Source organism: Danio rerio, chromosome 7, assembly GCF_049306965.1.
Source record: "Danio rerio strain Tuebingen ecotype United States chromosome 7, GRCz12tu, whole genome shotgun sequence".
NCBI classification, from domain to species: Eukaryota; Metazoa; Chordata; class Actinopteri; order Cypriniformes; family Danionidae; genus Danio; species Danio rerio.
In genome coordinates this window covers 8417535-8439330 of record NC_133182.1, presented here as the reverse complement: position 1 = coordinate 8439330, position 21796 = coordinate 8417535, and the positions used below count along the sequence as shown (strand labels likewise).

Here is a 21796-nt window from a genome sequence, read left to right as displayed (position 1 = left end):
ATAAAACCTGACCCCAATCTTTTGACCGGTAGTGCACGTATAAGTATGATAAAAACTTGTTGCACACAATCTACAACATGCCTTCTCACATTTGACTGATAGTTCAGAATTTTTTTATAATAAAGCACTTTTTAATTTCATTTTTGGCTGTGAAATCTTTATTAATTTTTATAGAGTAAATGTAAGCAGAATTTTTATATTTCTTAGTAAAATAGATAGGCTTAATAGACGAGTTTGCTTTACAAAGGAACTTTTGATCCCTGCAGCTTTCTTGGTAATATAGTTGAAGGCTCAGATTCTGCTGTAGTGACCGCTCAGTGTTCACTGCATTCTAGAGAAATCTAAATCAGCATCACACGCTTGTTTCTTCAGAGTTCCGATGTAATCTGATTGAGAAATCAATGAGCTTTTTTTTATTAAAGATACCATGTACATACAGTTAAAGTCAAAATTATTACCTTTTCCCCCCAATTTCTGTTTAACATTAAGAAGATTTTTTCAACACATTTCTAAACATAATAATTTTAATAACTCATTTCTAATAACTGATTTATTTTATCTTTGCCATGATGACAGTAAATAATGTTTTTCTAGACACTTCTATACAGCTTAAAGTGACATTTAAAGGCTTCACTAGGTTAATTAGTTTAACTAGGCAGGTTAGGGTAATTAGGCAAGTTATTGTATACCGATACTTTGTTCTGTAGACTATCGAATATGTATTAGTATTTTATTTTATTGTTTATTATTATATTTAATTTCTTTTCATAATTATTTACTATTTAAGAAGTCTACTTATTTGTAAACTCACCATAAAGTTATAAATAATGTTTATTTTATTTATTTTATTTAAATGCAGGCTGCACGGTGACGCAGTGGGTAGCACGTTCGCCTCACAGCAATAAGGTCGCTGGGTCAGTTGATATATCTGTGTGGAGTTTGCATGTTCTCCCAGTGTTCGTCTGGGTTTCCTCCGGGTGCTCCGGTTTCCCCCACAAGTCCAAAGACATGCTCTATAGGTGAATTGGGTAGGCTAAATTGTATGTAGTGTATGTGTTTGATTGAGAGTTTATTGGTGTTTCAGAGTGATAGGTTGCAGCTAGAAGGGCATCTGCTGCTTAAAACATACAGTATGCTGGATAAGTTGGTGGTTCATTCCGCTGTGGCGACCCCGGATTAATAAAGGTACTAAGCTGAAAAAAAAATGAATGAATGAATAATTGAATATTGCCTGATGGCTTGTTGGTGTGTGAATGTGTGTTTCAGGTACGTCGAGGGCCGGAGCGTCAGAGCACTGCAGGTTTGGGTCTTGTTAAAGAGCACGGAGCCCTGTTTCAATGCAAACCCCAGAACTGGACCAATCAGAAGAAACCAGTGCCAACCATGACCTACTGGGTCATCGGGTACAGCATCTCACACACGCACACACACACACGCACACACACACGCACACACACACACACACACAGATACACACACAGACACACACACACATACATATAGTTGAAGTCAGAATTATTAGCCCTCCTGTATATTTTCCCCCTATTTCTGTTGAATGTAAAAAACGTTAAGAACACGTTTCTAAACACAAAAGTTTTGATAACTCGTCTCTAATAACTGATTTATTTTATCTTTGCCATGATGACAGTAAATAATATTAGACTAGATATTTTTCAGGATACTAGCATTCAGCTTAAAGTGACATTTAAAGGCTTCACTAGGTTAATTAGGTTGACTAGGCAGGTTAGGGTAATTAGGCAAGTTATTGTATGACGATGGTTTGTTCTGTAGACTATCGGGGAAAAAATTGCTTAATGGGGCTACAAAATTTTGACCTTAAAATGTTTTTTAAAATATTAAAAACGGCTTTTATTCAAGCCAAAATAAAACAAATAAGACTTTCTTCAGAATTTTTTTTTTTATCAGACATACTGTGAACATTTCCTTGCTCTGTTAAACATCATTTGGGAAATATTTAAAAAAGAAAATCAAAATCAAAATCAAAAAGGGGGGCTAATAATTCTGACTTCAACTGTATATTTCTAAGTGCAACAAGTAAATTATTCTAGTAGATTTTTTTTCTATATCACAAGTTGTGCTTCTTTGTTTATGCATCACATTAATGATCAATCTACAGGTTATTTAGTGCAATAACACATCCTAAAGTCTGCAATCTCTGACTTTTTTCTCAGACTGCAGTCTCAAGTTTTTTTTTTTTAACCTAAATCAGGTTTAAAGAGCTCCTGTGTGGACAAACGTAACACTCTTATTTATGTCCCACTGCTAATAAACTTATTTTTCACCTGCACATTAGAGTTTGCAGTATTTTAACTCGTTTATTTTATAATATTGCCAATAAAAAAAAAAGTATTTAAAAGTTGAAGAAAAATTTTTACATTTAGCATTGATGGATTGCGTTTGAGACATTTGATGGAGCTGAAATTTACAGTGAAAATGCAGTTTATTATTATTGTTTGCAAACATAAAGGATGTAATATGTTTGCAGTGAACATTAACAAGGTCATAGTCAGAGACAGTTCAGTCTGAATTATTCGCCTCCCTGTTATTTTTTTCCCTAATTTCTGTTTAACGGAGAGCAGATTTCTTCAACACATTTCTAAACATAATAGTTTTAATAGCTCATTTCTAGTAACTGATTTATTTTATCTTTGTCATGATGACAGTAAATAATATTTTTCAAGACACTTCTATACAGCTTAAAGCGACATTTAAAGGCTTAGCTAGGTTAGGTAGGTTAACGAGGCAGGTTATGTTAATTAGGCAAGTTATTGTATAACGATAATTTGTTTTGTAGACCAGGGGTTCCCAAACTTTTAATCCCGCGACCCGAAAATATTAATGTGAGTGACTCGTGACCCCAATTTTTCAAGGGGATTACACTGTAAATATACTATATGCAGCAGTCCAATAACTGTATAATGTTTTTTATAGCCATTTATTAATTTAATTTAATTAAATTTTAATTAAAAAAATATAATAGCTGGTGGCTGATTTTTATTTGTATGTTTTTGTTGTTTCTTTAACATAACTATTAACTATCTTCTGTGGGTTATGAATAAATTATAGTAATTCTAATAGATTAATAAAATTTCTTTGAGTTTTGGAAATTACCAAGTGACCCTTTGTCATTGTCCCACGACCCCCAGGGGGTCTCGACCCCCACTTTGAGAACCACTGCTTTAGACCATCGAAAAAAAATCGCTTGAAGGGGCTAATAATTTTGACCTTAAAATGGATTTTTAAAAAATTGAAGACTGCTTTTATTTTAGCCGAAATAAAACAAATAAGACTTTCTCCAGAAGAAACAATATTATCAGACACACTGTGAAAATTTCTTTGCTCTGTTAAACATCATTTAAGAAATATATATAAAAAAAATCATAGGGGGGGCTAATAATTCTGACTTACACTGTATATTTAAAATAAACAAGATTAAGCCAGCAAATATAGCAAATATTCTTGAGTTACTTCCGTCTCTACTGACGGGGTCAAAAGTAAAACTGTGCAGTTTACGTTTAATGTGGAATTATTTTGAAGTTGTTCTACATTTGTTAAAAACACCACCTGATCATGATGCATAGATATATACATTAGATGTCGCTTACCCTGTTGTTGTCTATTAGAAGGAATGCGTCAACAGAGCCGCCATTTTAGTACAGGGTAGCGCTCCTTTGAAATGAATGCGGGACCAAGGTGCTGTGGAGGACTGTGACCATCCAGAGCCAGAGATATACACATATACACATATATCTATGATTGGGAGTTTTCCTGCAGGTCAGTGTGCAATTATTTTTTTTTATTACTAAAATTATAGTTTTACATCACTTTTCTACAGTGATGGATCAGCGACCGCACTGGCATTCCTGACAAAAAGCTTGTGTTTGTGTGTATGGAAATGTACTATCCACCCTCCCTGTTAAATTTGATCTAATCATGTCCTGAAACACAGCTCCTCTCCTGCTTTCACTTCTCATACTGAAGGAGGGAGCGATGCGTTTGTGAATGAATCTCTGTTATGAATGACTTATTCACTATCTGACAATAATACAAGTTTCTGGCAGCGCAGCATCTCGCTGTCATATTTCTTTTGCATTGTTTGCTGATTTTATTCAACAAAACTAGCATAAGCCGAGTATTTGCTTTGCCGTATGGTGAATGCAGTAAGAGACTGTATTATCATCAGTAACGTGACCTGTTTAGCACAAAAGTTCAGAACCTACAAAAACGTAAAAAACTAAATCTTATGAAATGTTCTGCCTTTGTTTTATCTGTTTGATTGTTACTTCACAGCGCTAAAGTCCTGCATCTTCACGTTGTAACAATCTTGACTAGTGTGGTTGAATGACATTTGTCCTGGAAGCACTGTACAAATATGGAGGCGCTATTGACGGATGCTCAGGGTCCCTATGCGATATCTAATATATATATATATCTATGATAATGATAGACCACACTTATGAGTTAGTTACAACAGCAAAACACATTTCTGTCTAAAACATTTTCTTTTAATTTTCTTAAAAAAATTTTTAATTTTAATTTCATGAAAACCTATTCAGGTTTTCATGAAAAATGTTACTTTGTTCATGCTCTCCACTAAAACTACTCAAGAATTTCTACATTCCACTTTCTCCTCAACAAAAGTCTTGTATCTGAATGCATGTTCAGAGAGAATTATGCAAAGGGTAAATGCTTTTTGTTTAGATTCATAATTACTGCAACATCATTAGTGTAAATTAAAAACTCAAAAAAGTAGATTTGAAAATACTGAAAATATCGTCTCTAAATATTGTACAGTCAAGCCTGAAACTACTCATACTCCTGCATGGGGTATAAATAACTTCAGGCTTGACTGTCATCTTTAAATCTATTTTAAGAGTGTACAACACTGTGAAAGAGTTACACTTACACTGTTTCGAGTTAAACAGAATAACTCTGATCTACAGGCAGCACGATGGTGCAATGTGTAGCACAATCGCCTCACAGCAAAAAGGTCGCTAGTTCAAGCCTCGGCTGGGTCAGTTGGCATTTCTGTGTGGAATTTGCATGTTCTCGTGTTTGCGTGGGTGTCCTCAAGAGTCCAAAAACATATGGGTGAATTGGGTAGGCTAAATAGTCCATAGTGTATGTGTGAATGAGTGTGTATGGGTGTTTCCCAGTAATGGGTTGCAGCTGGAAGGGCATCTGCTGCGTAAAGCGTGCTGGAATAGTTGGCGGTTCATTTTGCTGTGGAGACCCCTGATTTATAAAGGGACTGAGCCGAAAAGAAAATGAATGAATGATTGCATCATACACTGTAAAAAGAGATTATTTACTTAAAGTGAGCAAACTGTTGACTTAAAAGTGACAAGTTGGCTTAAAAAAAGTGAGCAAACCCTTTGAAACTTGGATCTGTTAAGTTGATTTAACTACATTTTAATGATAATGCACAGTAATTGTTTTAAAGTCGAGAGGTTTACTCACTTATTTTGAGTAAAGTCAGCTAGTCATTCTTACAGTGTACTGATATTATAAAGAACCTGAGTCCTCGAAATGTTTCAGTGTTGCTGCTAAAGTATTTTTAGCATGATTTAGGTTCAAGAGAAAAGAGAAGTGCAAGATGCCACCAAAAAACTGGTCAGCACTTTTTCTGCACTGTCAAATATTACACAAGACTCATTAAATACTTGGACATTAATGCCTAGTTCAGACTGCGTGATTTTAGCCCCAATTTTGGCTCACCGACAGGTTTTGAGAAATCGCCGACAAATGCCTGAAATCACAGGCAAATCGCTGCTCGTGCACGTGAGTGACAATCACACAGTATGAACTATCAAAGACGCGATCTGAGAGAATCGCCGATAAGTCGCAGATGCTTGTGAGATATTTGGCGGGCTGAATATCTGGAGCTGTCGCCGATTCAAATCATGCTGTGTGAATTGAGTTGACTGAAAATAACGTCAGCGATCGCCTACAGTCAATGAGAGAGCAGCATTCACTTGTGTGTGTGTGTGTGTGTGTATACCTGCTGCAGGTCAGAGAGAGGTTGGGGGAGAAGTTAAAAGCGCTCCTTTTCGGTTTATTTGGACCCACGAAATGGAGGAAAAACTAGTGGAGGTTTGACAGGACTCAGGAGCACCCGTGTCTGTTTGACGTTTCATACAGAAAGAAATTAGTTTATCTAGTATCAACTTAAGTTGAGGAGAAATGGCTAATTGCCTTTAAACCCAGGTGAGCAAACATGTACATTTTCTACCCCATTAAAGTTTTCTTTCTCATTATGTAGTTAATAACAAAAGATATACTACGTGTTTTTGGCTGTGAGACGTAGTTTGGACGAAGTTGTCTGCGATTCTTCCTATTGTAAAGTCATGCAATGTGAAAGGCCCTGTCGCCGATCCATCTTGCTGTTCAAACAAAGCACCGACTGACGAAACGCCAGCCCAGATAGTCAAGCAGTGTGAAAACATCTGTGACATGACTACTTTGAAAATCATGCAGTCTATTGGCATAAGGAGATACCTTGGCTACGTTCACACTGCAAGGCTTAGTGCTCAAATCTGATTTTTTTCTCAGGTCTGATTTTTTTGCACGGCTGTTCACACTGCTCGAGCACCTGCCCTTTTTTTATCTTCCTCCTTTACACCCGAATCCCCTATTCGCAAAACCCACGATGCTTTTTGGCTTCGCGATCAACCCGTGCCTCAATCGTTAACCAGATTAGTTAACAAGCACCAGTTATGCCTTCAAATTCTTTTTCAACATGAACAACCAACTTTCTGTGGTACTGTTATCGCCCTGTGTGCTATTCTACTGTGCTGCTGAGGGGATGTTTGCAGCACAGAATGATGACGCATGTCACTCAAAGATTACGTATATGTCACATGAAATCCGACATGACCGTTCACACTGCGACCGCGTTGCAAAACATCAGATCTGTGTCTGATTTAAGACCACATTTGAAAGTGGCACAGAACTGGGGTCCGTTCTTCGTACCTCGCTTAAATGATCTAAGATGATTTGGCAGATCCTGGATCTTTTAATCTTGATAACTGATCTCTCGCTAATTTGGTTCTTCAAACAAGTCCGTGAATCAGATTAGAATGTCTGGATAAACTGATCTGAGATCACTGCGTGTGTTGTGAAGGACAGATCTATCGATCCTCGAAATCATGATCAGCAGTGCAACGATTGGCTGACGGCACAACAGCGTAATGACATCATCTGATTAATATTCAGTTATACATGTGAGCAAAATTACATCAAATTAGCAGTAAACGGCTTGTTAAATATGACACGCAATAACATTCCACAGTTGTGAGCTGCAGGCTTTACACTTTCATGTGTCAAGAGTATTCATCATGTATTTCAATGCAAATCAATGTATTTAGTTCCACATTTAGAAAATATTTTCTTTATTATAGTAGCCGTTTTTTAATCGGTGTAAAGAATAACTGGTTGTTTACAAAAGCATTTTCATATTGGTAAAGGCGTCTGCAACTATTGTGAAGCATCAAATCACTGGCATATTAACTATCAAAACATGTTTATGACTGCATAAATGTATTATTGCTTTAAAAAAAGTCACATATTGTGCATTTCTATTATACACAATTTGTACTAAGCGATCTAAAAAGTTAATATCAATAAGTTTTCTCTTTGCACCACCAGGTGGCAGTCTTTGTACTTTCATTTCGAGGGTGCAGATTGCATACGTTTTATTAATATGTATAACTTTATTTATTTTATTAATAACTATAACTTTATATATATAATTAAAAAATATGTACCATTTTCCCAAGTGTATATAACTACTACTGTAAGAAAATATCAGAATTCAGAACATACTCTCTGTATTATCTTTGCTTGAACTGAGCCGATCTAATCCTGTTTATATGAATTGAACCTGCTCCCGATCAGGTTTGAGCTAGCAGAACTGTTGCTATGACAACAACTCTCGGATCAGCTTTGAAGAACGAAACGATCCTGGATCGTGTCAAATCGTCAATATCCAAATCCAGCTAACTGAGTAATCCACGTACGAAGAACGGACTCCTGACCTGAAAAGATCAGATTCCATGCGGTTTGGGCTGTTCACACTGTCATCACCTGAGTCACATGAGGGGGAAAAAATCAGATTCGTGCCACATTTGCCTGCAGTGTGAACGTAGCCTTTGATTTAAACCAGCTGCATTTTCTGTCAGAAATGAAGGTAATAGATTCTGCATTTGATATATCACAATATTAGGAACTCAAGTATCCACCCAAAACTTATCAGATAGGGGAGAGCCGGATATTATTTTTCATAAAATCCTATTATTAAAAGAGAAAGTTTTAGACGGAAATATATCTTTGTTGTGGTGACTAACTCAAGTGTGGTCTAACATCAAGTGGTATTTTGAACAATCGTTGAACAACTTCAAAATAATTTCACTTTAAACATAAACTCCGGGCGTTGAGGTGGCGCAGTGGGTAGCGCTGTCACCTCACTGCAAGAAGGTTGCTGGTTCAAGCCTTGGCTGCTTCAGTTGGCATTTGTGTGTGGAGTTTGCGTGTTCTCCCTGTATTGGTGGGGGTTTCCTTCGGGTGGTCTGGTTTCCCCCACAAGTCCAAAGACAGGCGCTATAGGTGAATTGAATAGGCTAGATCAGGGATGTCAAACTCAATTCCTGGAGGGCCGAAGCCCTGCACAGTTTAGTTCCAACCCTGCTCCAACACACTTACCTGTAGGTTTCAAACATTCCTGAAGGACTCAATTAGTTTGATCAGGTGTGTTTAATTAGGGTTGGAACTAAACTGTGCAAAGCTGCGGCCCTTTTGGAACTGAGTTTGACACCTGTGGGCTAGATTGTCTGTAGTGTATGTGTGTGAATGAGTGTGTATGAATGTATTCCAGTGATGGGTTGCAGCTGGAAAGAAAAAAAAAATCATTTGCTGGACTAGTTGGCTGTTCATTCCGCTGTGGAACCAAGCTGGGAAAAAAAAGAATGAATAAATATAAATTGCACATTGTTACTTTTGACCCCGTCAGTAGAGACAGAAGTAACACATGGGTCGGTCAAGAGTAACAACATTTGCTAGATTTACTGGCTTGTGTAGTTTAAATATATGTGACTATGACCTTGTTAATTTTAACTGCAAACATACATCCACCGGCCACTTTATTAGGTACTTTATTTTGCCTTCAGAACTGCCTTAATCCTTCGTGTCACAGATTCAACAATGTACTGGAAACATTCCTCTGAGATTTTGCTCCATGTTGACATGATAGTATCACACAGTTGCTGCAGATTTGTCGGCTGCACATCTTTGATGTGAATCTACCGTTCCACCACATCCCAAAAGTGGTCTATTGGATTGAGCTCTGGTGACTGTGGAGGCCATTTGAGTACAGTGAACTCATTGCATTAATGGTGCATTATCCTGGTAGAAGTAGCCTCATGAGATGGGTACGCTGTGGTCATTAAGGGCTGTTCAGTGACAATACTCAGGTATGCTGTGGTGTTGACACGATGCTCAATTGGTACTAAAGGGTACAAAGAGTGCCAAGAAAACATCCCCCACTCCATTACACCACCACCACCAGCCTGAACTATTAATACAAGGATATTAATAACTAATGGAAACTCATCAGACCAGGCAACATTTTTCCAATCGTCTATTGTCCAGTTTTGGTGAGCCTGTGTGAATTGTAGCCTCAGTTTCTTGTTCTTAGCTGACAGGAGTGGCACCCCTTCTGCTGCTGTAGCCCATCTGCCTCAAGTTTTGATGTGTTGTGTGTTAAGAGATGCTCTTCTGCAGACTTCGGTTGTAGCGAGTGGTTATTTGAGTTAGTTTTGCCTTTCTACCAGCTGGAACCAGTCTGGCCATTCTCCTCTGACCTCTGGCATCAACAAGGCATTTGCACCCTCAGAACTGCCGCTCACCGCTTTACAGACCATTCTCTGTAAACCCTAGAGACTGTTGTGTGTGAAAATCCAAGTAGATCAACAGTTTCTAAAATACTCAGACCAGCCCGTCTGGCACCAACAACCATGCCACATTCAAAGTCACTTAAATCATCTTTCTTCCCCATTCTGATGCTCGCTTTGAACTGCAGAAGATCGTCTTAACCATGTCTACATGCCTAAATGCATTTGCTGCCATTTAATTGGCTGATTAGTAATTTTGTGTTAACGAGCAGTCGGACAGGTGTACCTAATAAAGTGGCCGTTGAGTGTCCTTTATTTGTGCAAATAATATTAAACAGCATTTTCATTTCCATGATCAGCTCCATCAAATGTCTCAAAAGCAACAACAATGCAAAATGTTAAGATTTTCTACAATACTTTTGTTGTTATTGGAAATATGCATTCATTTTCTAAAACACATCAAAACACAAACTCTAATGTGGAGGTGAAAAATAAGTTACAGCTGTTAGCAGTGGGACATAAATTACTTCTGTCCCCACAGGAACTCTTGCTATTTACACCAGATTTACTTTTAAACTGAAAAACTCAGAGGTTGCAGACTTAAGGATGTGTTGTTGCACTAAATAACCTGAGGATTGATCATTAATGTGATGCATGAAAAGAGAAACAACTTTTAATGAAGAAAAAAAGAACCACTACAATAATTTACTCTCTAAACATAAAAAAAAGAAATTCGGACCTAACCGCGGGACACTGTCCCGAAATCAGCTGATATTTGGCTGCTGCATCAAGGGTTGCTTGCTGAATGTGCTGATATGACCTCAGATTTTGTCAGGGCTTAGAGAAAATTGCTTTGCTACTTTCATCCTACGTTACTTTCATCCCCACTCTCCCCTATACACTAGCACACTCTCAGAAATAAAGGTGAGAGCTGTCTCTGGCTTGCTAACTTATTTTGTAAAACAGAATTAAGTTCTTTTCTGCAATCATTTCAGGACTTAAAAGGCATAGTTCACCCAAAAGTTCACATTCTGTAAATATCATTTAATTTCCCTTCACTTGTTCCAAACCTGAGTTTCTTTTGTTTTGATGAACACAAAAGAAGATATTTTAAAGAAAGCTTATGACCTATTTTTTTTTTATGCAAATGTCTGACTCATAGAGTCTGCGTGTGCACTGCCAGCTCTATTTAAGCAGCATCCCAATTATACGCTTGTCACTTCTCTGCCTTTCACTCAACGAGCTGCAAATTGAGAAGCTCTTCTTCAGACTTCATTCATTCAAGTGAGTATATGATACTTGTAATGGGCACTTTTAATATAATGCATGTAGCTCACAGTTTTAATCTTTAAATGGCATAAAGATATAATATAATGCTGTATTAAGTTCTTAAGGCGTAAGCTGTTTTTTGCATGCAAATTTTATTTCGCTTAGCTATTTGGGCTTATTAGAACCTAATTAGAATAAAACCTAAGTATCATCTTTTGATATGATGTACTTTTAGAGAAAAATTACGTCCATATATGTGGACCCGTGGTCCAAATTTACATAAAACACAAGGTCATCTTTGTGTAAAAGAATGAAAAACTCTTTATTTCTGCCTTGAACACAGATGTTTTTTCCTGACTATTTTTGAATGCATTAATAACACTTATTCCATGGGCTGTTGAAATTCTTGATTCTGATTGGCTGGAGGGTGTGCATTATTTTCATTGAAAAGCACAGGTAGTTCCAGTCAGTTTTGATCACAGTTCGAAATAAATAGGCCTTTTTCAAGAACGGCCGAACTCACATCCATTACAGCGATAGTACCGATGCTACCGGCCGGCCGTCTGAGCAATATGTGAATGGAGTCAAATATGTGAGTATCTGTAAGATATAGATACGCTTGTTTTCACTAACTCTTGATTTACCTCAGTGGATGTTTATTGTCTTGTGGACTGACATTCTATTTATATATATATATATATATATATATATATATATATATATATATATATATATATATATATATATATATATATATATCCTCTAGACACTCCTTTTCTGTTTAATAACTACTACTTATATTTTTACAGTGGCTGGCGTCCATGTTACGTACAGAAATAGTAAGATGCAGGTTCCCTCTCATCATATATTTATACAATCACATATTTATTATACATTTACATATTATACATGTATTTTAACATTTATTATTGTATATGCTATCATTTTTATATGTCTTAACAGTTTAAAACTCCTCTTGAGCCTACGCTATGATAAAGGTACATTTTGTACAAATATAAATAGCCTTTCCTAAACCATGCTAATGTATTGATCGTCACCCACCTTCATAATTAAAAATGTAATTTCTGTGGAAAAACGTATATTCTTTATTATTTTAGAGTGTGGAGCGGTAGAATATAGGTTCACAAGACGATAAACATCTGCTGAAGTAAATAAAGAGGTAGTGAAAACTAGCGTATCTGACTCCATTTACATATTGCTTTACATAGGTATCGATACGCAACTATCGATGTATTGAATGTGCGTTCGGCCGTTTGTGAAAAAGGCCTATTCGCTTCTCCCAAACGCCTATAATTACCATAGTAACTTGCATGTGCTGCACAGGAAACCGATGAGGACTGTTAATGGCAGACGGGGATCTGCAAAATTAGGAAAATACTCCTAACTTGCCACAAAATCAAGTTTTAAGAGTTTTTCCAACCGAGATTAAAGTTATTTTAAAGTCAAATCGGCAGTTTATGTATGAGGATAGCATGTGTTTAGAAATGTTTTAAGCTCCAGTCGGTCAGCGGCAGCTCTGCAAGAGCTCCCCCTCGAGCGAAACTTTATATCGGCCGGACTATCTCAGGACCTGCCGCTGGACCTAATCTCTTGCATCTCTTGTTAAAACGTGATTTATAATTAACCTTTAGTGTATCTAACAGTCAGTCTTTGGACTTTTAAACCTATTATTTGGTCTCAGGTGTATTTTTTTGTCAGATCACGGAGATTAGTTTCATAAATTATTTATAACCGTAAATAATCTGTCCCGATATGTTTTTTTCTTTTGCTACATTTCCCTACATTAACAGCAGATTTCTGAAATGGGCTTTGGTTGCATTCTCTTTAATGAATCTTATGTGCCCTTGAACTGGCGTTTCATAATTTACAGCTTTGTGAATGTTTTATTTCATGTGTATAGACTTGTATAGATTAATGTGTTTTAATAATCGTAACGTTATTCTACTTAAAGCAGCGATCGCTGTCTCTCTGTTTGATCAATTTCATGAGATCAGTTTGCCGAGCCTAATACTTGGATTCGAAAAAGGCATAATAACACGATTTAATTACTTTAGATCACACTCGGTCCTGGATGGCCAGTGTGCTGGAGAGTTTAGCTTCAATCAAACACGCCTGAATCAGCTAATCAAGATTTTTCCTGGAATACTAGAAACTTCCAGGCAGGTGTGTTAAAACAAGTTGGAGCTAAAGTCAGCAGGACATTGGCCCTCCAGGACCGACTTTGGACACCTCTGCTTTAGATGTTCAAAAATATTTGGTAAAGGGATTTTTATAAAAACAGCATGCGAAGTGTGAAGGCTTACTGTTGATAGGAAATAAATTATGTGTAATTTTATTTGCCAATGTGTAGCATATTTCTAAAGAGAATTTAATTGATATGGTACTTTAATTAGATTTGTATGTTGATTATGAAATGTAAATTGCGCAAATTCTGCTATATAGCCCAGCTTTAAAAGGTAATGTTAAGAGAAAGCCATTCTCCTCCCTCATCAGAGAACTGGTTGGAAGTAGACAATAGAAACGTGTGTGACTGGAAACACACTCCAGGTGTGACTGGGAATGTCTTATTTGTCCACCTGTGATCGGATGGATAAAATGGCATCTTAGGCCCCGTTTACCCTACTGAAAAAAGCAGCTTAAACCAGCCTAGGCTGGTTGGCTGGTTTTAGCTGGTTGACCAGGCTGGTTTTAGAGGGGTTTTGGCCACTTCCAGGCTGGTTTCCAGCCATTTCCAGCCTGGTCTTAGCTGGTTAGGCTGGGAGATGACCAGCTAAAACCAGCTTGACCAGCCTAGCCAGGCTGGGAGCCCAGCCAAAACCAGCTATGTCCAGCTTAAACCAGGCTGTTCAAGCTGGTTTTAGCTTGTCATTTTCCAGTCTAACCAGCTAGGACCAGGCTGGAAATCAGCCTGGAAATGGCCAAAACCCCTCTAAAACCAGCCTGGTCAACCAGCTAAAACCAGCCAACCAGCCTAGGCTGGTTTAAGCTGGATTTTGTAGCAGGGTAAACCAGTTCGTTTTAGTTTTATAACAACGTTTTAGATCAAAAACGATCCGCGTCCACACTAGCGTTTCACCTAGCATTTCTGAACATATCTCCGTCCACACTATGCCACCGAAACCTTATATCACGTGACCATTTGCGCACTCTGGGCATGCGCGTTTTAGTATAAACAGGAAGCATGTGTCTCGCTTGGCATTTCTTATTGTTAGTTAACATGCGCCGGTTGAACAATGAACTATGGCAAAGAAAGCATGAGAGGTATTTTTGTGGACAGTTGACGAGGTCAAGTTGTTGCTAAATGTAACAAATGAACAACTGCACAATGGCGCCTAAAACAGACAATAGTGCAAACAACGCTCCCATTTCTGTGTCCATGTTGTTGTTTACAGTGAAGGCTGGTCTGCTGTCTTCCGGTAGCATTAAAGCCATGTGTTATAGTTATGTGATAGGGGCTTGACGAATAAGGGAAGGATACGCAATGACACAAAAGCCCCAATCAGGTAGCAAATCTCAGCAGTCATGCCTCCGTTTTCAGATGTGTCCGTTTTCCCCCATTCACACTGAGTCATTGCAAAAAGCAAAATTATTTTAACTATCTTGGCAAATGACCATGGAATTAGTTAGATCATCAAAAGCTTGCCGTGCCTTAAAGAACTTTAATGCAGTTAGCGGAGGCGACCACACTCCACTGCATGTCGTGTGGTCCTTCGCCTCAACGTCGTGCATTAAAATATTTTCAAGAGTTCACACTTAGCTGATGATTTATAAAAGCTTGTTTGGCATGCTGTCCTGGGAGAGAGCCCCGAGCTCAAGGGCTCCTCGAGCCCGGGGCTTCCTCCCGTTGGCAGAGCGAGAGGCGAGCCTGAGCTCGGTGGATCTTAGAACTCCGCTGCGGTAGCTAAGGGAACACAAGGGGTTAGACAAAAGCTTGATTGTTATGTATGTTGAATGTCTTTGGATGGTGGGAGGAAACTGGAGAACCCGGGGAAAACCCACATGGACACGGGGAGAACATACAAACTCCTCACAGAAACACCCACCGGTCCTGTGGAACCAGGGCTGGCAGTGTTCTTGCTGTGGGGCTCACAGTGCTAACCACTGGGCCACCGTGCCGCCCAATCAGAGGTAAAGGAGGAGAATAGGGGAGGAGGGGGTTTCTTCCAAACGAAGATCAAGTGAACTGAAAACTGTGGCTATTTATAGTAGCTTAGGGCTCATATGATTGGAAGATAGTGATTAGCAAATGCGAGACCGGCCGTGATAAATCATAAGCATGTGATCCTCTCGAAATTAGTTTATGAATGAACTTCACTTAAAGCATGGCAAGCCGTTGATTATCCCTTATACACACTAGAAATAAGGCGAGCGGATCAGCTGAAATGACATCCGAATCCGCAGCTTCATACTAATCATCCACCCGCTCACACACATAGTTTTAACTGATACATGTATCCGCAGCCGATCACTTTAATAATTTAATTCTTTGTTTCAGGCATGATGATAGGTCACCGTGGAGTTTAACAGCAGATTCAGTGAGCATTAATCTGCGCATCTCTGATAGTAAAGTAATACGTTAATCTTAAATATTTTTAAATGCATATTTATTTATAAAAACAGGTTTGTCTTTAGACAACATTTTATTAACTTTCAAATAGATACAGAAAGAAAAAATAAGACATTTTAGCATTTACAGAATCAGCAACAAGATAAGAAAAAGGGTGCCACTTCAGCCTAAACGGCAGCTATGTTGTGTTTACTTGGCCCTTTGCTTCAAACTGTGCAATAACAGAGCAGCATATACTGCGCCAGGATTTAGGTGATTTTTGCCTCGCCTCCAAATGTGGCCAGCTGCACTGAATGAGCGTTCGCTCGCACCGCTTGTTGTAGGAATGAACAAGATTCTCCTCGCAAGGTGCTGCAGTTGTGTAAATAAGTGATCTTGTTTCCCCCGGAACGAGAGCAGATTTTCCTCTGATGACTCCTCTAACTGAAATTTGAACAGTAGGCTACTCTTGCACTTCATCCATTATTTTGGGCGTCTCATCTTCCCATTCAGCAAAGCCCACTCTCTGCTTTTTTGCTGGTCCACTGCCATGTCCCGCTACATCCACCCGCAATTAATCATATTGTATTTTTTTATTACCCAACCCACCCGATCCACGAATTATCCCCATTGCATGTGGATATAGCCGCCATCCGCGCATCACTATAACACACATATTTTTTTAACATGTTTTGACTATCAGTAAAAACATTTTTTGCCCATTTTGGACAGTTAAAAGAGTGTTTGAGACATTTCATAAGCTGCAAAACAGTTGCAGGAGACACTGTATGTCAACAAACTATAAAACAGAGCTAAAAATGTGCTGTCCAAGTATGTGTCTACTAAGTCCGAGGAGGTTAATTGTGACACCAAGTTGATGAGAAACAAGGAACAAATAAAATTTTTATGGATGCTTGTTGGGTCTTCGAGAGCAAAATACAAATGAACCATATTAAAATGTGTCTATAAAATAATCATGATGCTAATTTTGTGATTTATCTTTATATCCAATTTCCCCAGAGATGGCCTACCCAACAACAGTATGGCAATGTGGTAATGGAGGAGGTTCTCCGTTTAGATTTACTGGTGAAAATAATGGGGCCAGTTTGCAGAGGATCTGGGTTTGGGTTGGAGGATGGCAGATCAAGGCTGTCAGGGCCTGGCTTACAGATGGTAGAGAAGAAACCTTCGGAATACCATATGGATCACATCAAGAGTATGTGTTTTCACCTGGAGAGTGTTTCACCTCGCTGTCCCTCTGGGGGAACGGAGCAGGAACACGTCTCGGGGCCATCAAATTCAAGACCAACCATGGTGGAGAATTTTTTGCTTATATGACAAGTTGGGGGTTAAAAACAGAATATCCCATTGATGTCGGCTCTGGATTTTGTCTTGGCATTAGGGGAAGATCAGGTTCAGACATCGACCTCATGGGGTTCGTGTTTCTCAATGCCGTTCAGTCAACAGTTCTCACCAATGTCAACTATCCCACCATCAACCAGCTGATCCCAAAGGTGGCCACAGAAGAGATCAAGTCGATCACCTATGAGAATAAAACCTCAGCTACTCAGCACCAAACAATCGAAAGCTCAAAGAAAGTGATTAAAAAATCTTCATGGTCAATGACTTCCAGCTTCTCATCAACATTCAGTATGGAGGTGAAGGCTGGGATTCCCGAAGTTGCAGAATTTTCTTCAGGATTCAGTTTTACTGTTGGAGTTGAAAGCACTTATGGTCTGGAGGAGACGGATGAGAGAAATGAAACCCTGACCACAGCGATTGTAGTCCCATCAAAGAAGAAGGTGGATGTTCACATTACTATTGGCAGAGCCAGTTTTGACCTACCGTACACTGGCACAGTGAAGATCACATGCAAGAATGGCAGTGTGTTACAGTACGAAACCAAGGGCCAGTACAAAGGCGTCACTTACACTGATATTAAAGTGAACACGGTTGAAAAAGATCTGTAAAGTAAAATCAGATTGTTCAGCAGCAGAGTATCAGTTGATTTACCTTTGATTGGGTTTTGTTTGCACTCTTCTTCATTTGATCCTTTCTGAATGAGTTTCTGCTTAATGTTTTTAAAAGAGGAAACATATACTCAGCATTGTTGTTTGTTTTTAAATAATCATTTCATATTCTGTTAAAGAATGATCTTACAGCTTCAACCCTTTTGTAATCAGTGGCAGATCATGTGATTTTACTTCAAATAAGAATTAAGTGTTTAAGCGAACAGAATAAAAAGCATTGCATTTCAAATAAATCTTGTGTAGTTTTGTTTAAAGGTTTTTTAAGTTAAAAATGAGTGTGAAATAATCTATTCATCATGACAGTAAACTTTAAACAAATAAACATACAGAAATGCAGATAAAGATTCAATGCAGCATATGTTATATATTACAATGTATCTGGGGTTTTGTGAAGAACAAACCAAAATTCAAATAGTTTAACAAAAGTCCTGACTTGGCAAATGGTATGTGTTCACTGGAAAAAAGCAAGAGACACCGTTTAGACTCTGGAATCTAACAAAACAAACAAACTACTAATTATTATGCTACTGTTTGTCAGATCAAACGACAGAGCCACTTGAGCCACAGCGAGGGGGAGCCTGAAGTCCAACTCCTCCTCCTATAAGCTGTTTTAATGCGTACACCTACCCCACCCCTAATCCCAACCCCCAGTCACATCTCTTGTAGAAGTGCAAGGAAGGAGGAGCTGGAGCTCAAGCTCCCCCTTGCTGGAGCTCAGCTCTGCCCAAGTGGCTCTGCAGTGAGCACAACTTGAGCACCACTTTGAATGCGCTCTCAAATTTCAAAAGTACTAAGCAGCCAATCAAATCAAAGAAGGCGGTTACAAATGACCATTAAAAATAGGTACGGTTGACTTCATGCATCGCTGCGCAGATCGATCGAATTTTGTATTAAAGCGGTGCATGCTGGTTAGAAATTTTGTCCGCATTGATGCTGCGCCGACGCCACGTGACTGTCACATGTAGCATTAAAGTACTGCGACAGCGCTCCGAGATCAGACGACTGAATTAGCCGCTTCGGCGTAGCTTCTGAAGAGCGACTGCTGGAGCTGCGATGACGACACCAATATTACACGATTGGCCAACTTCACCGCATGACAACAACCACGTGTGTTTCAGGTTTATTATTGGACAACTTTCGATTCACAGATTTCGAAACGAACAATTTACTTTTTATCTTTACTATCTTGTGCACATCATGCTTATTAAAAGACTACAAATATTTTACTGTAGTAATCATGTTTTGTTAAATAATCTGGTTATAAAGGCTGGCTGTTTGCACAGGTTTATTTTCGACTTTTTTTTTATATTTACTGCATTCAGCTCCATGAACGATTTAAATAATATATTTTTGTAAATAACCTAAATAATAGCTCAAATTAGTCTTACAAACTTGTTATGAAATAATTATCATCATTGAACCTGACACCCTAAAGGTTTCTTAACTAATTAAGTTAAAGAACTATTTTATTAAATAATCATGAAATTATTTTTTGGATTATGAAATATTTATATATTATTTCCTGTCTAGCCATTTATACCTGGTCTTTCTGGGAAATTTCTACTGAAAGTGTAGCTCAATTATTTAAAGGAATGTCCTTTTGCTCCACCTTTTTGCATGAAAGTGCTTTTTTGAAAGTGCTATTATTATCCAAAATAATATTAATCATTGTTTAAGATTTAATCAAAACACCTTGTATTGGGTTTTACACTAATATATATTGGAAAGTGTAATATCTATAAATAAAAAAACAAATGTAAACCCCATTTTAGCATATTTAAACAAGTAGTATTAGCCTAACGAGTGATGTTTAGACTCCTAGAATTTGCGTTTATTGCTTTGTATCATTTTTATGTTCGCTTTTATGTTTATATTACCCTCTCGTTTCCCCTTTCTCTCATGCATTTGTTATTGGCCTAATTCATAATTCCCTTATTGTTTAAAAATGAACTAGTTTGTAGAGACTGTATTCTGTTTTATTTGTAAATCTTTTGTTGTTATAAATAAAAAATAATTATGATTACGCCATGTGATCTGTCATCATGACTGCAGCAACTTTGAGCCCTGAAGTGTCCAGCTGTCTGGCTTGACTGCTCCGTTTTCAACTCCGCCCCCGCCTGCGTTCGGCTAATCTTGTTGATCACCGGCTGCAGCCGTGCTTCATGTCGAACGCACCTCATGCAGTGTTCAGCTAATCAGATATTTGATGCTTATACATTTCAAAAGAACTAAACGGCCAATCAAATCAAAGAAGGCGGGAATTGCCGTTACAAATGACCAATAACAGTGCGCAGCTGATCAGAAATTTGAACGAGCTTGTAAATTTCAAAAGTACTAAACGGCCAATCAAAGCAGGCGGGAATTTCCGTTAAAAAATAACAGACATCCAGACAGTTAATGGCGGTGCGCAGCTTCAGTTTCAATGGGCAAAGATGAAATTCCAGATGTAAGTAAATGGCTGAACATTTGTTGTTTGCTAACTTTAACATGATAGGTGTTTGAAATACAGGCACATTACAAGAGGGATTAATAAGGCTGTTGGCTATATTTACACCCAGTCTGAATCTGCTGATACAAATCTGCAAATTCATTCGGTCATGTTGTATACTGTAAACCTGCGCATGTTTCCTTCCCTTATATAAAATATGTATAGATTGAAAATTTTCTACTCCCCTTACTCTGTAGTCAGTTGTTTTGAAAACTATATACAGATATTTCAATATAATGTTATACTTTCACTGTGAATTTATGTTTTGAGATATTAATGCAAATGTCACATCCATAATGCTGGATTATCTCATATATATATATATATATATATATATATATATATATATATATATATATATATATATATATATATATATATATATATGAGCCATATGTGGTGTTTTTCAGAAATATAAGTAATTGTGTGTCTGTCCTTGCATAATTAAGTCTGGAGATGGCGCTAATGTTCAAGTTTAAACTCTAAATACACAAAGGTTTCTGTAATACAGTATCTAAATAATTGAACTGTTTTCTTTTTACTGTAATGCAATATTGATTTCACATGTTACAAGTTTTGGAGGAAGCCAACTCAAATGTATCACACTTTGCCGTTTACAGGGTATCTGTGGGGTCTTAAAAGTCTTAATTTTAAAAACATCTTATTTTAAATCCACTGAAATATTGTGTTGTAGGTCCTAAATCATTTATAAGTGGGTCTTAATTTTCCTATCTCCAAGTAAAGCTATACTCAATCAGGCCAACACCCATCCAATCACTATATTTTAATAAGTTTTTAAAGAAGTGTTTATTTATTAATTCTATTTACTTATCAATGTTGTTTAATTATCTTCCGTACAGTAGCATTTGTTTTAGTGTCTTTTTAAAGGTTTAAACTTGACCATTAAAAAAACTTTAGCATTTAGCCTTGTGTAAGTCTGAAATTTCATTGTCTTAAAATGGTCTTACAAAGATCTTAAAAAGTTTAATTTGATTAGATAAAATCTGTAGAAACCCTTTAATTCTTTTTAAGACATTTACTTTTTTTGTTATGCTATCATCACACCCCATTAAAGGTATAGTTCACCCCAAATTAAAAATTCTGTCAGTATTTACTCATCCTCATCTTGATTGGCAAGATTGACTACACGTGAAAGTTTGTATAATCTAAATATTTGATGATTAGCCTAGTCTTGAGCTATTTTTTGATGCTTAAAGGGGTGATTTTAAAGTTAAGGGGGCTTCAGCCCCTTATGAGGATATGCTATAAACATGAATTATTTAATAATAAATTATAATACAAATAATAATACTAAAGTTAATATATAATTAATATTAATATATACTAGACCCATAAAAATAACATGAGAAATTATGTCTTGTTTTCTGAAAAATTGGGTGAATTGGGTAAGAAAAATAACCTTAATGAGCTATAATCTCAAACAGAAGTTTTACCAGTTCACATAAACGTGGAAGTGATCGTGATCTATAACATGAGATGGGCGGCGCCAGGTATACTTGCGACCGCGCGTTTG

The 21796-nt window shown here is 37.5% G+C and overlaps 1 protein-coding gene across 3 annotated transcripts; it reads left to right on the top strand.

The window, feature by feature from the left end:
• Positions 1 to 1084: 1084 nt before the first annotated feature.
• On the top strand, positions 1085 to 19795 carry jac3 (jacalin 3). Of its 3 annotated transcripts, XM_073908032.1 has the most exons (4): positions 1085 to 1185; positions 1267 to 1403; positions 16765 to 17058; positions 17147 to 18000. In XM_073908032.1, the coding sequence occupies exon 4, from the start codon at positions 17175 to 17177 to the stop codon at positions 17712 to 17714; it is 540 nt and encodes a 179-aa protein (XP_073764133.1). In that variant the 5' UTR covers positions 1085 to 1185; positions 1267 to 1403; positions 16765 to 17058; positions 17147 to 17174; the 3' UTR covers positions 17715 to 18000. The 3 variants fall into 3 exon arrangements, with proteins under 3 accessions (XP_073764133.1, XP_073764132.1, XP_001920106.1); XM_073908031.1 differs by having other exon boundaries at positions 16765 to 18325; XM_001920071.7 differs by lacking the exons at positions 1085 to 1185; positions 1267 to 1403 and adding an exon at positions 11127 to 11192 and having other exon boundaries at positions 16765 to 19795.
• Positions 19796 to 21796: the final 2001 nt, after the last annotated feature.